The 15688-nt window shown below is 57.7% G+C and overlaps 2 protein-coding genes across 3 annotated transcripts in view; one reads left to right on the forward strand and one right to left on the reverse strand.

The window, feature by feature from the left end:
- Positions 1 to 60: 60 nt before the first annotated feature.
- Positions 61 to 15688, reverse strand: part of LOC111150577 (synapsin I) — a 44914-nt gene continuing 29286 nt past the window's right edge. The window contains exons 6-13 of one of the 2 annotated variants that reach the window (XM_022508076.1): positions 5155 to 5217; positions 4319 to 4461; positions 4147 to 4221; positions 3939 to 4041; positions 2669 to 2815; positions 2202 to 2289; positions 1525 to 2110; positions 61 to 447 (exon numbers count right to left, since the gene is read on the reverse strand). In XM_022508076.1, the coding sequence (XP_022363784.1) occupies positions 420 to 447; positions 1525 to 2110; positions 2202 to 2289; positions 2669 to 2815; positions 3939 to 4041; positions 4147 to 4221; positions 4319 to 4461; positions 5155 to 5217 (1233 nt within the window). In that variant the 3' untranslated portion in view covers positions 61 to 419. Of the gene's footprint in view, positions 486 to 1524; positions 2111 to 2201; positions 2290 to 2668; positions 2816 to 3938; positions 4042 to 4146; positions 4222 to 4318; positions 4462 to 5154; positions 5218 to 15688 lie in introns of both variants that reach the window. The other variant, XM_022508075.1, reaches the window with a different exon arrangement.
- Positions 9276 to 12933, forward strand: LOC111150590 (TIMP metallopeptidase inhibitor 1). The gene is made up of 6 exons (XM_022508098.1): positions 9276 to 9356; positions 10169 to 10297; positions 11038 to 11117; positions 11273 to 11399; positions 11658 to 11782; positions 12659 to 12933. Exons 2-6 carry the CDS (start codon positions 10177 to 10179, stop codon positions 12827 to 12829), a joined length of 624 nt encoding a protein of 207 aa, XP_022363806.1. The 5' UTR covers positions 9276 to 9356; positions 10169 to 10176; the 3' UTR covers positions 12830 to 12933.

Below are 15688 nucleotides of genomic sequence, written 5' to 3' on the forward strand. Positions count from 1 at the left end.
GTGTGAGGGCCAGAACGGGTTGCCTGGTATTTGGGAGCTTCTGGGAAGGAAAGTGCACTCTGGGGGGCCAGGAGTAGAGATCTTCAGGAATTTGGAGTTCTAAAACTGAAAAGTCTTGAGGTGGCGGGGACTGGGCTTTTAAAGGGACTTGGGGATTCCAAAAGTGGGAGTTGGAGTTAGGACCAAGAGTGAGGTTTCCCCAGGGAGTAGGGCATTCAGCGGAGTGAGAAGAGGGGTCTCGGACCAGGAGAGGGCTTCTCAAGGGATTTGGAGACTCCAAAAGTGAGAAATGGATTCGGGCCCAGAGAGGGGTTGCCCAGGAGGAATTAAGGGTTCTCAGGGTGGGGTGTCAGTCGGAGAAGAGGCTGGCGAAAGACTTCCTCAGGCTGCGGATGGTCTCAGCTTTCACCTCGTCCTGGCTAAGGCTGGGCCTGGGCGGGGCTGGTTCTGGAAGGTTGAAGGCATTGGTCAGAGACTGGGATTTGCTAGAGAGAGACAAGGTGGAGGCATGGGAGGAAGGGGGGGGAGGAAGGGAGGAAGGGGAGAGAAACATAATGTTACCCCAGGCCCGGCCCAGCCCTGCCCCTCTAGTCCTGGGGCTGTGCCTGTGACCCGCCCCCCCCCACCATCACAGGCCTGGACCCTGATGGATCCTCAGGTGGAGTGGGGGAGCCCTGGGCCAGGCTGGGAGGACTTGGGTCTAGGGGGAAGTCGGAGCTTAGTGGAAAGAGCCCTGGGCTGAACCACCTCCACATTCTAGGCTGGACTGGGAGGAGTGGCAGGTGAAGACGGGCGGGGAGCTTTCCAGTCTGGGTGAGGAGTCCCGGAGGGAGGGCGGTGGGGTATGCACCCAGGACAGGCTGGTGGAGGGTGGGGGTCTCCCTTAGGGGAGTGGTTATGTGTGGCACGGAGGACTTTCGAGCTAAGGTGCGGGGGAGGTCTGGAGCAGACCAGAAAAGGTAGAGAGGATGGTGCGATGATTTGGGGGGAGACTGAGATGGCCCAGAAAAGAGCCTAGGGAAAGCACGAGGGCAGCTGGGAAGAGCACAAAGTGATTGGAGGACTGTGAATTGGGCCAGGAGGAGTTTGGGGGTTTGCCTGGGAGGAGTCCGTTTGGGCAGGAGAAGGGTGCGTTTTGCTGGGAAGGCTCCAGACAGGCGGGGACGAAGATCTGCTGGGCAGGGTGATACTCAGGGAGGGTCAGCAAGGCGCCTGGGTTGGGCCTAGAGGGGCTGGGGGAGGGGGCTTTCCCAGGGGCCTATTTGGAGGACAAAAAGAAAAACAAGATTCTCTGGAATTCTGGAATGAATCTCTGGGATGGAGGGCAGGAGCCCCCAGGAACTGGGGTGAGGTTGGGGGGTGGATAGCTCGGAAGGAGGGTTCTGCTCAGACTGGAGATGGAACTCTCGGAACTCCCTGTATGGGACCTGGGTCCGAGGAGCCTGGGAGCTGGGGCCACTCTCCTGGTTCGGGAGCCTGTTTTAAGTGAGCAGCAAGGCGAGGGCTGCCGTGGGGTCCTCTTACTTGAGCTGGGGGTGCGGGGGTCCCCCGGCAGTGGCGGGTGGTGGCACGTCCTGGCTGGGTTTCTGGGCCAGCTGTGGCTTGGTGGGTCGTCCAGCAGGGCCCGGGCCACTGGGCCGAGGCTGCTGCGTGGTGGGTGGCCCAGTGCGGGGCATGGGACCCGCCTGGCTGGCCTGGCGTGTGGGGCCGGCAGGGCCCGGGGGTTTCTGGGGTGGGCCCTGGCGCTGCTGACCACTCGGCGGGGCCCCCGAGGCCTTTGGCGGAGCCTGACCAGAGACGGATGTCTGACGGGTAGCCTGTGGGGGTCCCGCCTGGCGCTGGGGAGATGGGGAGGCAGGGGGGCGGGCTGCTGGAGGTGCCCCAGGGCCTCCTGCCACCGGCCGGGATTGGCGGCCTTGACCCTGGGTCATTGGTGGGGCCTGGGACACAGGCTGCTGGGGTGCTGATGTGGGACTTGGTAGGCGCTGGGGCAGGGGACTGCCAGCTGGGGGTCCGAGGCCCGAAAGGTGCTGCTGGCCCTGTGGGGGCGGGCGCTGCTGCAACGGGGGTCCCTGGCGTTGCGGGCCTGGGCCCGGCTGTGGAGGGCCACCTGAGGGACAGAAAAAGTGTACACGTGAGAGGCGTGGGGGGGCGTTGGTTGCCAGTCCCGTAGGGGCCCCGGAAGCTGGTCCCTCACTTACCCTGTGGTGGGGGTCGTTGCTGAGCCGGAGGCCCCGAGGGCTGCTGGGAGGTCTGGCGGCCCAAGGGCAGGGCCCCTGGGGACGGAGTCTGCGGCAGAGGAGCAGAGCAGAAGAGGTTCAAAATAGTTACCGGCCAGCCTGAGCCTCAGCCAATCAAAATGACACGGGCTCCCCCTGTGCTGGGTGTTGCCGCGTCTGTGGCTGAGCCGAGGGGATGTGGGGCTGTGTGTGTTTGGCGGGGGGCTAGTTCCCAGGGGGTGGCTGGGAGGCACTCAGGGTGGGGGGAATCAGGATAGCGGCTGTTTTATCATGTTTTAAAACCACTGGTCATTGCCGCCACACATGGGTCATGGCTGTGCCCTCTGCCTGCTGCTGATTAGCTCTGTGGTGGCGTGACCTGGGGCTGGCCGGCCCGCCACCAGCCTCCTCGGGCCAGCCTGGCCCTCTCCCAGCACTGGGGGCCTGACCTGGCTGTGGGAACCCCGGCCAGGGGAGGCATCCCGCTGCCGCTGCCTGGGTAGGGCCTGGGCCATCTTGTTGACCACCAGCTCGACGATGAGCTGCTTGTCTTCATCTTGGTGGTCCCCGATGAGCGGCATGGAGGAGCCCACCACCTAGGGAAGGAAATGGGGTCCAGTGAGGAGAGAGGCGGCAGGTCCCTGGGAGGGTGACAGTGACAAGGCGCCTTCTGTTTTGAAAGGCATGGGCTGCTGCCAAAGAAGCAGATTCAGGCTGAGAGACATGAGTTCTGCGGTGTGAGGAAGGCCTGTTGTTCACAAGGTAACTTACAGCTCAGGAAGGGGGGTGGGGGGCCTACAGCGCAGAGTAGAGTTCCTCGATCAGGCCCGTGGGGCGTGGGGCCAAATCTGCACACACACACCCCCCACATTTGGGGATGACCCCTGCAAGCTAAGGGTTGGGTTTTACATTTTTTAATTGTTGGGGAAAAAAAACCACAAGAAGATTCCATGCCGCGTGAAAATATATGAAGTTTAAATGTCTATGTCCATACAGTTTTAGGGGAACACAGCCGTGCCTTTTTTTCTTTCTTTCTTTCTTTCTTTCTTTCTTTCTTTCTTTCTTTCTTTCTTTCTTTTAACATATTGACTTCAGCTGCTTTTGCAGAGCAGCTGCAACGGAGACCACACAGCCCACAAAGCCTGAAATGTGCGCTGTCTGGCTCTTGACAGAAAACCTTACCAACCCCCGCTTTACAGTGTGCTCGGTGCTTGGTTGTTCACGAAGAACTCTGTGGCTTATATGGTGCTTTACAGTTTACAAAGCCGCTGTCCTTTTCAAGGGACTAGGGGATACATGGTGTGTTTAGACTTTGGAAAGTGCTTTGCAAGGGCACCACTGTTTACAAAATGCCTTACCACAGATAAAGTGCTCCCTACCGTTTACCAAGCCCTCCACTTTTCAAGGAGCTTTAAAGTTTATAAATGGCTTTACTGTTTCCCAGAGGCACAGCTGTCTATAAAGAACTCTGGAATGTTGAAGTGCTTTGCTCCGATAACAGGGACCTCCCTCCCAGTTTACAGAGCTCCCTTTTTTTAAAAAAAATAGTTTTATAAGGCACTTTGCTGTTCACGTGGCATTTCCTACTTTATAAGGTGTTTTACAGTTTGCAGAAGGCTTTAGTAGCCCCCTGCTGGGCCATGGAGAGCTGCAGGGTTCAGTCGCTACCAAGCGCCCGCCGCTCCCTCTGTACCCCCACCACTTTCTGGGTGCTCCCACCTCAATGATGTGATCCCTTCCGTCCTTGCCGTGCAGTGCTTCTACTGCGCAGATGTCCAGTCCCCCAAAAATCTCTGAGCATGTATCCACCCATAGCTTGTACCTGCCGAGATGGGGAGCAAGGTAGCCTGTCAGCGCCTGGCTTGGGGCGTGCCACGCTTACCCCCGTCCCCAACCTGCCCTCCAGCCAGGCCTGGGCCACCCCTACCTGTCAGACATGGCAATCTGCTCGAGCATCGCAGAGCCGGTGTTGGTCTTCCAGTTTCCTGACACTGACGTCCTCCTGGGGTGGGGGGCAAGAGGAGAGAGGACAGAGCTCAGGGGAGCCTGGGCTGCCCAGGGCAGGGGACCCCGACCCCGGCCCTGGTCTCTTCACTCACATGTAGGCTTTGTAGTTCTGCCCGATCTTCTGGACTCGCACATCATATTTGGCATCAATGAAGGGCTCGGCGGTGGCGTACGTCTTGGTCAGCGCTACAACGCTCGCGATGTCCTGGAAGTCATGCTGGTTGTCCACTTTGACCTGTGGGGGCAGGGTGGGGATCGGGGCCTGCTGAGGATAGGGCAGCCATGGGCCGTGGGGAGGCCTCTGGGTGGGGGCGTGCACGCCGATGGCCCCGGGGAGCTGAGTACAGAGTTTTCACATGGAGGCAACAGACACGCAGGTGGGGAGATGTGACTTGAAACATACTGAAAATGATTGAATTGTCCACTTTAAGTGGGTAAGTGTTATGGGCAGTGACTTTCATCTCAGTAAAGCTGTGCATGGGAGTGCCCAGACCCAAAGTCAGTAGTCCACACAACAGGAAAGCACACAGAAGCACAGACACGAACATACACATCCTAAGTCCGTTTCCTACATACACAGCACCAGGGTCGGGGGATGGAAAGCATACAGGACCTTAAGACCCTTGAACATGAAAGATCACATGCTGTGTGTTCAACCCAGAGGCATGCATCCACAGAGACACAAAGCAGGATGCACGAACAAAAGAACAGGACACACAGAACTGGTCGAATGTCTGACAAAAGACTGGGCCACCATAATCTAAGAATGCAAGGGAAACAATACACATCAATAAAGATGCTCCAGGACACACAAGCGTACAGAATGACTGGGGTGCATTGACTATGCAATATACACGTACACACATATGCATGATGCCAGGAGTGTGCACCACACACACACACATACACACCCCATCTGGGGACTCACCTTGCCCATCCCGGAGTGTGCGTGCCCCATCTTCACCACCACAGGGTACGTCGTGCTGCTGAGCTGGTTGGGAGGGGGAAAGGCAGAGCATGGTCAGGGCTGGGGGTCCGATCACCAGGGGTGGGGGATGGCGCTGAGAGAAGCCCATTTAGCGGGAGCCACATCAGGAGCCACTTCCCAGAAGAGGCGAGTCAGAGACAGACAGCAGCAAGGGTGTCACACAGCGTCTCTGAGCCCAGAATCGAACTCTGAGCCCTGCCTGCCCATCCCTCCCTCCACTACCCCCAAGTGCCAGACATCCCGCCTCTGCTTTCCCGGGCAGAGGCATGGGATAGGGGTGGGGGACTTTTCCGGAAAAGGGAAAGTTTGTTTTGACAGTGAATGGATGATAGAGAAGTGAGTGTGTGCTTGTGCGTGCACGGGGGTGTGGTGGTGAGCACACAGTAACCAGACCCCTCAGCCAGGCCTCATGTGTGAGCATCAGTCATACACAGACGCAACCTACAGACCTGCACACAAACCCTCAGAACTCAGACCTACACAACCAAACCCAGAGATTCCCACACATGTCAACACTCGCAAGATGGAAAGACCCAGAACCAATACAGGCTCTGGGCACACTCTGCTCTCTGGCTACAGATATCCACATAGTTGTTCAGCCAGCCGGTGCTCGCACTTTGGGGCAGGCGCTCCCGGCCAGCCTCCTTGCCCAGCAGCAGACACACACACACACACACACACACACACACACACACACACACACACGCGCGCGCGCACAGCTCCTTTCCTCTCACCCAAACCTACCAGACAGAGGGACACACAACACGGAGGATTACCCATGCAATACAGAGACAACCCTCAGAACGCACCAGAGACACACACAACTGACAGGCACACACGACACAACTGGGCACAGACTCAACACTCACAGACACACAAGCAACACTCCCAGGCATCCGCACAACGAACAGGACCCATGCCTCCTATAGAGATACCCACCTTTCTAGGTAGTCACATAACCACCCACACCACGCCCCTGGGGAGCAAAACGTACATCTAGGGACACACACACACACACACACACGCACGCATTCGGGTGTGAGGGTACCCTGAGTGCCCTGCGACCCTGGCTGGGGAGAGGGGGGTGGGGCCGGGCGCCCCCAGCTCGGGGCCCTGCACCACCGCCCCCTCGCCCCCTCGCCCGGAGAGATGGCTTTCCCGGAGGGGCTGCTGGGGGCGGCGGCGGCGGCGGTTCCCAGTTCCCGACAGGCACAGGAAGCCCGCAGGCTCAGTGTGACCGATTGACCTTCAGGCCTCACCCTCTCTCCCCGCACCCCCACCTTCCTTATTTCCCAAATGACTGGCGTCATGACAGGGCCCTGAGAGGCATGGTGTTGGGACAGGGGTTACAGGGATCCTCTCGCTGGCATTCCAGGGTGACAATGCAGAGGCGGCGCTTGACGCAAGGCTCCAGCGCACACGCAGCTCGGAGCCGAACACCACGTCCACAATTACACGCGCAACCTCAACCCGCTCTGCGGAGGCTGACGGGCAACTCCCCGAAGCGACACGGAGCACGCGTGCACCACGCAGAGGGGCACATGCCACCTAAAGGCACACACGCAGTTCTTGGAGGCAGAGACACAGGAGAGCTGCGCGTTAGTGCACACGCACCCCCCCACCCCACCGCCAATCCCCCAGGTTTCTAGGCCCCTCTTTTCATAAACATTCCCTGTTTGCGCTGGACCTGAGCCTGAACACAGCCCTGGGTGTTGGGTGTCGGTGTGCGATTGTGCTGGCCCATGTGTGCAGGAGGGCAGGGAGCTTTGCTCTCTAGGATTCCCCCGGAGAGCCCTGCGTTTTGACTCTCGGCCTCTCCTCCTCCTCAGGCCACATGGCACCCCCAGGCAGGTCGCTGAACCTTCCCTGGGCCTCAGTTTCCTAATCTGTACAAGGGGTACAACGGAGGCCCAAAGCACTTGGCATGCTGTGGGCAATGGTGGGGCGTCTGCTCTGCATACCCGGCCGGCCCCACGGTCCCCCTCCACCACCCATCCGGCTCCCCCCGGGGACCACACACCTGGATACCCCTCCTTGACGCCCCCCTCCCCCCGGTTTCAAAAAACCCGCACTACAAACCAGATGCCCAGAACCCCTCACGTGTAGACATGCAGCCCGACTTGGGGCTGACTCAGGCTGGGGAGTCAGAGCCGGCCTTGGGAAGCAGCGTCCATGAGGGGCTTTCCCTTCCTGCGCAGCTCCCTCCGGCCAAGCGCTGACTTACTCAGCCCCTGCCTCATTCACTCTCCCTCCCCACTTTCACAACCGGCTTCCCCAAATTCCTGGTTTACTTCCCTTCCCCCGATCAGGGTCATTTCTTCATCCTCATTCCTTGGTTGGTGGCTCTTGACCCCTTGGTGTGTCGCATTTTCCTCATCTGCCTAGGGAGAGACGCAAGTCTGTGTCTACCGGGGAAGTTGGGAGGAAGAGATTAGTTATTTCAGGGAAAGTGCTTAGCACGCTCTCTAGCTCACAGGAAGCCTCCTCCATCCTCAAAAAGCTCGGGGCGCCGTTATCAGCACAGGGGGGTGGGGGAAGGGGCAGCCAACATTGATTAACAAGGAAGCAGCTGGGATCAAAGCACTCACCGAGATTTTAGAGCCAGGTTTAATACCCATAACAGCTGGTGGTGGTGGTGCTGGCCGAGCTTACCTCCCTGAGTTCCGCAAGCTTCAGGAGCAAGGGGACAATGAAGACCAAATGGGAGAATTTATACAAAGAATATAGGGCACAGTGCGCAGTAAGTGTTCAGTTAGTGGCTGCCGGCATCGCTCCCATCACTATTATTATTGGTCTGCCTTCCCTGACTAACAAAGGACGTTAATGAGCCCTTAGAGCCCTTTCCCAGGACCCCAGTGAAGATTCAGGCAGCATCTGGAAGCTGGTGGGCAGGGATTGCCTCACCGCCCCCCCTCCCCTCCAGAGGTGTGGGAGGGTTGGTGGGGAAGGAGCAGGGCAGGATGGGAGGGGATCTGTTTTCTCCTGACTCACTGCCCTCTTTCCCCACCAGTGAACTACCCGCCCCCCAACCCCAATGCTCACTAATTCACTGGCACGTTCCCCACTTGCCGGGGCTGTGCCACGCCTCGGGTGAGAGCCTAGCACCAGTTAGCCTGGGTTCAAATCCCAGCCGTGTCCTGTGATCCTGGGAAAGTTCTCCAATCCCTCTATGCTCCTATTTCCTCATCTGTAAAATGGGAATAATACCGGTACCCATCTCAGAGGTTTTACTGTGAGCTTTCAGTGAGAAAAGTTATACTGAGTGCCTGGTACACAATTGGTGCTCTATAAATGCTGATCGTTTGTCTTTGTGTTTGTTTGTTTGTTTTTCTTAAAGATTTTATTTTAAGTAATCTCCACACCTAATGTGGGGCTGGAACTCACAACCCCGAGATCAATAGCTCCGCAGACGGAGCCATCCAGGAGTCCCTGCCTGTGTTTTTTAGAGGGGTTAAGATCCAGGCTCTGGCTTCAGGCCACCTGAGTTCAAATCCCAGTTCTGCCACTTACTAGCGGTGATCTTGGCTAAGTCACTTAACCCCTCCGTGCCTCAGTTGTCCCACCTTGTATTCCTCTTCCACTCACCTGCCTTATCTCTCTTCCCTGCTTCTACTCCATTTGTTTCCTCTCTGCCTTGCTCGCCCTTCACCGGACTGTCAGATCTCCCAGGAGAGGGATTTCGGCATGTGCTCTCGGCACACAGTAGGTGCACAAGCAATGTTTATTAAAGGGATGAACTCACTGGGGCTTCAGCCATGGGGAGCTGGGCGGGGGACTGGGTAGACTTTGGAGAGAGTTTGGAGAATTTAGGGAATTGCCTTGGGAGGGGGGCTAGTTCTGCCTCTAAGCCCTGCACAGAGGCTGCCTGGAAGGACGGTGACTGATGTGGAGATGGGGGTGGGTGGCCAGGGCGAGGCCCAGAGGGAGGGAGAGGAGGAGGGTGCATCTCCTTTTCGGCAGCCCTCGGCCCGCCCCTTGGCCTCCACCGAGGGTGGGCGGATGAGTAATGCATCCAGGAAGCCTGGAGGCCTGTGGTTTCCGCACCGCTCCCACCCCCGCCCCTCGCGTGGACATTTATCCCCTGCTGCTCAGGCCCTGCCGCCATCGCCGCTGACCCAGCACCCCCGAGAGATACACCAGAGGTAGGCTGGGGCCCTGGGCAGCCCCGCGGGGCCTGGAGCCAGGCTGGAGCTTTCCTGCCAGACCCTGGCAGCTCGGCCTGGCAGGCAGCGGGTTCTGGGATCCTGGGCTGGTCAATGGGAGGAGGGCGGGAGGGTGCTGGAACGGCTCCCCCGATCCCCACGCTCCAAACTCCTTGGAACCCCGACATCTACCCCCGACTCCTCCGAACCCATGAGCCCCTAATATCACAGCTGCCTTCCAGGCCACCAGGTCCCCTAAATTCCGCTCCCCCCAATCCTCCAGACTCCTAAATCCTCAACTCCACAACTTTCTCTGCTCCCAAATCCTTCAGGCACCCCGCCCCCTTAAGTCCCCAAACTCCCTGAACCCCCAATGTCCTCCCCATTCCTGAGCTTCTCTCCATTCCTCCAATCTTAATATGCACAACCCTGAAACTCCAAGCTCCTCCAGCTCCCAAACCCCAAATTCCTCACCCCAGCTTCTCCCCCTTCCAACTTTCCAGCGTCCCTAAATCCTGTAACCCCTCTGCCCCCTTATTCTTTAAATCCCACAATCTCATGCCCTCTCCACTCACCCAGTCCCTGAAATCGCTCAAATACCACAACTCCTAGACTCTCCCAACCCCCAGCCCTCTCAGCTCCTCTGGGCTCCCAACCCCCAAATCCCCAACTTCCTTAAAATCTTCACACACCTCCAACCCCACAAGCCCAGAGTGCAGTGGCTTAGTTGCCTTCCAAGCTGGCAGTGGGGGTGGGAGGGGCAGCTGCACACATTGGCAGAGGACCACTGACCACTCCTCCCCACCCTGCAGCACCCACCATGGCACCCTTGGCACCCCTGGCCTCCTGCATCCTGTTATTGCTGTGGCTGACAGCCCCCAGCAGGGCCTGTACCTGTGCCCCACCACACCCACAGACAGCCTTCTGCAAATCCCAGATCGGTGAGTGCACCCCACTCTGCCCCACACACTCCATGCTTTGGTTTCCCCCCAATCCCGCAAGGTTCACAATGGCTCCTACTTTTAGAGCAATCCCACTCAGCCCTGCACTGACTGATTTAGACACACTGGCATCCTCAGGCTTCCTTGATTTCTCCAGGCCCAATCCCACCCCAGGGCCTTTGCACTGGCGGCTTCCTCTGCCTGGGAAACCATTTTGCGAAGGTCTTGAGGTTGGGGCGGCCCCAGATGTCAGGATGGTCTTCCTCGACTACCCTGTTCGAAATTTTAACCCCCATCCCCTAGTACTCCTGATCCCAGCTCAAAAATTCCCCAACACATTGAATGCCTCCCATACGCTTATTTATTTTGCTTGTGTTCAGTCTCTTCCTGGCTAGAATGTGAGCTTCACAAGGGAGCGGGGCTTCTGTGGTTTCTGTTCACTGTGGTGTTCCTAACACCCAGAACAGTGCCTGGCACACGGCGTGCTCCGAAATATCTGTGGAGCGAATGAACACACGATGAGTATATGAGAAAGGCTTAAAGCAGCTCCTGGCAAAGAGCAGTCACTCAATATAGAGATTAATCGATTACCCAGGGTGTGTACATCGCTTGGAGTGCTAGCTGGCATTCCAGTGATCCCTACTGAAGTCTGGGCTTCGCGCATGTTAGGACTGTGATGATTTTACTTTATTGGCTCAGGCAGTCCATTTGATTCGTCTTCCCCTCGCTCCCTCCTGCAGTCATCAGGGCCAAGTTCGTGGGGACCGCAGAAGTCAACCAGACCGACTTAAACCGGCGTTACGAGATCAAGATGACCAAGGTATCCCTCCCGCCCTTTCCCCAGTACTAGTTCCTAACATCTTCCCGTCAAAGTCAAAGCCCAGGAAGTTAGCTGTGATGTCAGGATGCTAGAGAGGACTTCAGGGAAGAGCGTGGAGTGGGAGGGTTGTCAGTAAGACAGACTCTTGTTGACAGATGTTCAAAGGGTTCAGCGCCTTGGGGAATGCCTCTGACATCCGGTTCGTCGACACCCCCGCCCTGGAGAGCGTCTGCGGATACTTCCACAGGTCCCAGAACCGCAGCGAGGAGTTTCTCATCGCCGGTGAGGCCCCGCCCCCTCGCCCGGTGCCACGCCAGCCGGTCCCTCCGACGCCACCCCGCAGCCGGGACGGGGCGAGGCTCCGAGGGGCTGGTCCCAGTTGAAATGGGGACCGCCCCGATCTCAGCCTATCAGAAAAGCCGGGGCTTTGCCCGGCCGGGGTCGGTGCGCCAGGGACGCCAATCAGGCGCCGTCCTCCCCCCCCCCCCCCCCCCCCCCCCCCCCCCCCGCCGCCCCGTCCCCCCCCCCCCAACACCGCAGGAAACCTGCAGAATGGACACCTGCAGATCAACACCTGCAGTTTCGTGGCTCCCTGGAACGGACTGAGTAGCGCTCAGCGTCGGGGCTTCACCAAGACCTATGCCGCCGGCTGCGAGGAGTGCACGGTGAGTGCCTGGGCCCTGCGCCCCGCCTGGAAAGCGACCCTCGGGGCTCTTCCTCTAAACCGTGGCTTGTTTCTTGCTCCCTCTGGCCATTCCTTGTCCGTATGGCTGCTCCCCAAACCCTAGGGCTGCCCCTGATCTCTCTTGCTGTTCCCCCGAACCTGACACTGTTCCCTGGAAATTCTGGTTGTTCTTAGCTGTGTCTGATTCCTGATTCCGCCGTTCCCCGGACTGTCAGGTTGCTGCTTTTCCCTCTAAATCCCCCTTGTGACTATTTTCTAGTCCCCCTGTCTATTCCTGATCCCCCCACCCCCACCCCCACCCCGGGATTGTTTCTTGGTTCCCTAGAATGTTCTCCAAGATCCCAAAGTGCTGATCCCCCAACCCACTGACTCTTTTTCCCCAGCACCTCCGATTCTTGCTCTGATTGCCTCACACACAGGGGTGTGTTTTACGTTGCCCTTCTGACTGTCCAAGGCTTTCTCCCTATGGCCCTGAACGTCCTCTGATCCCAGTGGCTGTGTCTGAGCCCCATGGCTCTTTCCTATTCCCAAGTCCCCACGCCCCACCCCTGGGCCAGCTGTTCCCTATCCTTTGGGATAGTTCCCCTGGAAGCCTGCCTCCCCGCCCCCCACCCCATGACTGTTCGCCAACCAGTATTCCAGGAAACTGACCACAGCTGGCTGGATTACTGTGGCCAAGCCCAGTGACTGTTCCTCCAGCGGGAGGGGCTATTCTCAAGTCTCTCCCCAGGTGGGGCAACACCAGGTCTCCTTAGCAGCTCAGTGTTGAAAACTGAGGAGGGGAAGGTTCTGCTGTGTAGGGGAGGTAGGGGCAGGGGGAGAAGCCCTCAGAGACACGCCTCCTCCCCTCCAGTAGGTGTTCGCCTGCTCATCCCTCCCCTGCAAGCTGCAGAGTGACACTCATTGCTTGTGGACCGACCAGTTCCTCACCGGCTCGGACAAGGGTTTCCAGAGCCGCCAGCTTGCCTGCCTGCCCAGAGAGCCCGGGCTTTGCACCTGGCAGTCCCTGCGGCCTCGGGTGGCCTAGATCCCACCCCTGGCGGAAGCCGGAGCCTGCACAGTGTTCACCCCACTTCCTACTCCTGTCTGTCTTCATCCCACAAGACAATGAAATAAAGAACTACCATCCAGCAGGCAGTGTCCCCGTGTCATGTCTGGGAACAAATCCATGTCGCTGATGACCTGGTGGCAGCACCAGGCGACTGAGGCCGAGGGGGGTGAGGGATGCGAAATCTGTATTTCGCCTAAAATTTCAGGTATTGGGAGTCATTCTCCACGTCGGCATCGGCACCCGTGATCGGCCACACCAGCAATGGCCATTTCACCTGCATTACCCACCACAACGTACCAGATAATCTCGCTTTCCCCGATACTTAAGAACAGCTTACCAGGCTAATTTCTGATCCCTGTTTGCACCGGGCTCTCTAGAAAATTATCCCGCTACTGACAAATCGCTACCTCCCTGGCAGACCCCTCTATTCACAAGCCCCTCCAGTCGCCAAGCTCAACAAATGTCTTACTGATCGGCAAAGAGCTCTCTTCCCCTGGGCACTGTCCTGATGTCACCCAGGAGGAAGCCCTGTTCCATCCACATCTGTGGGTATTGCCGTCCCAGCCCTTAGGTTTCGTACTGTGAGTCTGACTTAAGTGAAAGGGGAAAGCGGGGGTGGGGGGGCGCTCTCACCACATGACCCAGCCAGGGCCTCTGGAAGAAGGGGCAGCCAGGGCTCCCCACCTGTGGCCTGCGGGAGAGTGGCCATTTGAGGAATAGGAGGGATGAGGAGAAGTTGTGATCTGGAATTCCCCAAGCTCTGCCCTTCATCCCCTTCCCCTGCTTCTCCCTCACTCCTCCCTTTTAATATTTATTTATTTATTTATTTATTTGAGAGAGAGAGAGAGAGAGAGAGAGAAGGAGCAGGGAGGAAGGAGCATAGGGATAGGGAGAAGCAGACTCCCTGCTCAGCAGGAAGCCCGAGGCGGGGCTCGATCCCAGGACCCCAGGATCATCACCTGAGCCTAAGGCAGGCACTTATCGACTGAGCCACCCAGGAGCCCCTCCCCTAACTCCTTTGACTACCACTGAAGGCACTACAGCAGTGAAGTGCAGGTAGGGTTCAAAATCATGACCAGCCAGGTATGTCAGCCTACACTGCCCATGTATCTCCCATACAGACGTTGTCTTACCCAAACTGGGGCCTCTAGACCCAAGCCTCACCTTTCTGGCTCATCTTCCCCCATAAATCCCGAGCGACAGATGCTCCAAACAGTCCCTTCCGCAGGTCTTCTTGTTCCGCAGCGGGGCCCTTCCCAGTCCCTGGCTTCTGTCCCTTATGCACCAAAGATCCCGATTCAAGTGAGCTCCTGGGACCCAGAACCTCAGACTGGTGCACACTTGAGCGTCACCCTTGATCCGAACCTGCTTGCAAAAAGGCTCCAGTGCACCTTCTTCGGTGAAGGAAAGGAGCCCCCCTCCAATTCCCTCCCATCGGACTGCCCACCACTCCTAACAAGAAGCCAGACCTCCTCCAGGGAGTTCTGGGGTCAGCAAGCTGGCCCCCTGGATCCTCTATGGCCCTCCGCTCTTGCACTCCTGGGAGATGCCCTCAGGGCCCAACATACGTCCTGAATCAGGATGGGTAGATTTTGAGCTCTCTGCACCTGATTCTCTGGCCGCTCCGGGGACAACCAGTGCACTGAAAATTTCTGTGTCAACACTGAGACCTCAGTTATGCCTTGGCCCGCTCTGAACCCCGTCCACTGGAAGGGGCAAATGGCCCCTTGGCTGATGCGTGTGACTCTAAGGACCCTTGGTGCCCTCATTGCTATGGGCTCAGCTGCTCCCAACAGTTCACCAAACCCAAGTAGCAGCTCCCTGCATTCTTCCACTGTTGTTCCCTGGTCCCAGGGCCCATTCTCCGAGCCCTTAGCTGGGCTGGAATCCGTGGGAGGAAGGTGAGGTAGGACGAAGCCGCGGAAAAGGCCAGAGCTGAGTGTGGAGGCCGGTCTCCCGCCGCCTTGCCTGCCAGCAGGTGGTGCCCTGGTTCCAGACGGCAGGGCTTCAAGGCCGGCCGACCAGCAGGCCCTGTGGAGGCCAGAACGACATCCAAGGCCACCTCCCCAAGCAGGAGCCCCTGGCAGGATTTCTGTCGTCCTGGGGCCCCTACATTCTCCCCATAGCTCTTCTCGAAGATGTACTCCAGTAAAATGAGTCACACGCCCCCACCCCCAGCATTCCATGTGTCTGGGTGTGAATCTCTGCTCGGGACACACGGATGGCTGAGAGGAAGCTCGTGGGGATGACAACCCTGTGAGGTGTGCAGCAAGGAGTTGGGGGGGGGCGGTCCCAGCTCAACAGGTGGCCGGGGAGCCGGCCCTCATCTGAGCCTCATCTGAGCCTCAATAATTCTCCCTAAAAAAATGGGCCTCAAGGTGCCTACTCAGAATCCTTCTGAGGTCCATGCTAGGGTTGGAGGATGGTTAATGCGTGCGTTCATCTCATGGGTATTTTTTTTCAGGTCAAAACACAAAACGCTCATAAATAACAACTTCATGGGTAATATCACTAACAGTGACTTTGTTTCTAGACAGGCAACGTGTAGTGAATAAGAACATGAACATGAAGGCTGGAGCCAGGCCATTTACATTCCAGTCCTGCCCTTTCCCTATACAAGCCCTGTGTCCTTGGGGAAATCACATGACCTCTTTGTGCCTCAGTTTCCACATCTGTAAAATGGGGATAGAAAGAATGCCTAACTCGCAGGGACAGTGTGAGCAATAAATGAGGTCATACGTAGCACTTACAAGTATTAGTTATCATTAGTAGTAGCTGTATGCCGAATATAATTTCACATATAACAACAGTAGTGATCATTCTTATCAGTAACGA

Source organism: Enhydra lutris, unplaced genomic scaffold (genome assembly GCF_002288905.1).
Source record: "Enhydra lutris kenyoni isolate GAN:26980312 unplaced genomic scaffold, ASM228890v2 scaffoldscaffold23, whole genome shotgun sequence".
In the NCBI taxonomy this organism is placed as follows: Eukaryota; Metazoa; Chordata; class Mammalia; order Carnivora; family Mustelidae; genus Enhydra; species Enhydra lutris.

Bases quoted from the DNA above. Each gene is read 5' to 3' on its own strand.
- LOC111150590 (XM_022508098.1), top strand. From the start codon at position 10,177: ATGGCACCCTTGGCACCCCTGGCCTCCTGCATCCTGTTATTGCTGTGG. The intron at 10,298-11,037 runs GTGAGTGCACCC...TCCCTCCTGCAG, and splicing joins CTTCTGCAAATCCCAGATCG to TCATCAGGGCCAAGTTCGTG. The intron at 11,400-11,657 runs GTGAGGCCCCGC...CCAACACCGCAG, and splicing joins CGAGGAGTTTCTCATCGCCG to GAAACCTGCAGAATGGACAC.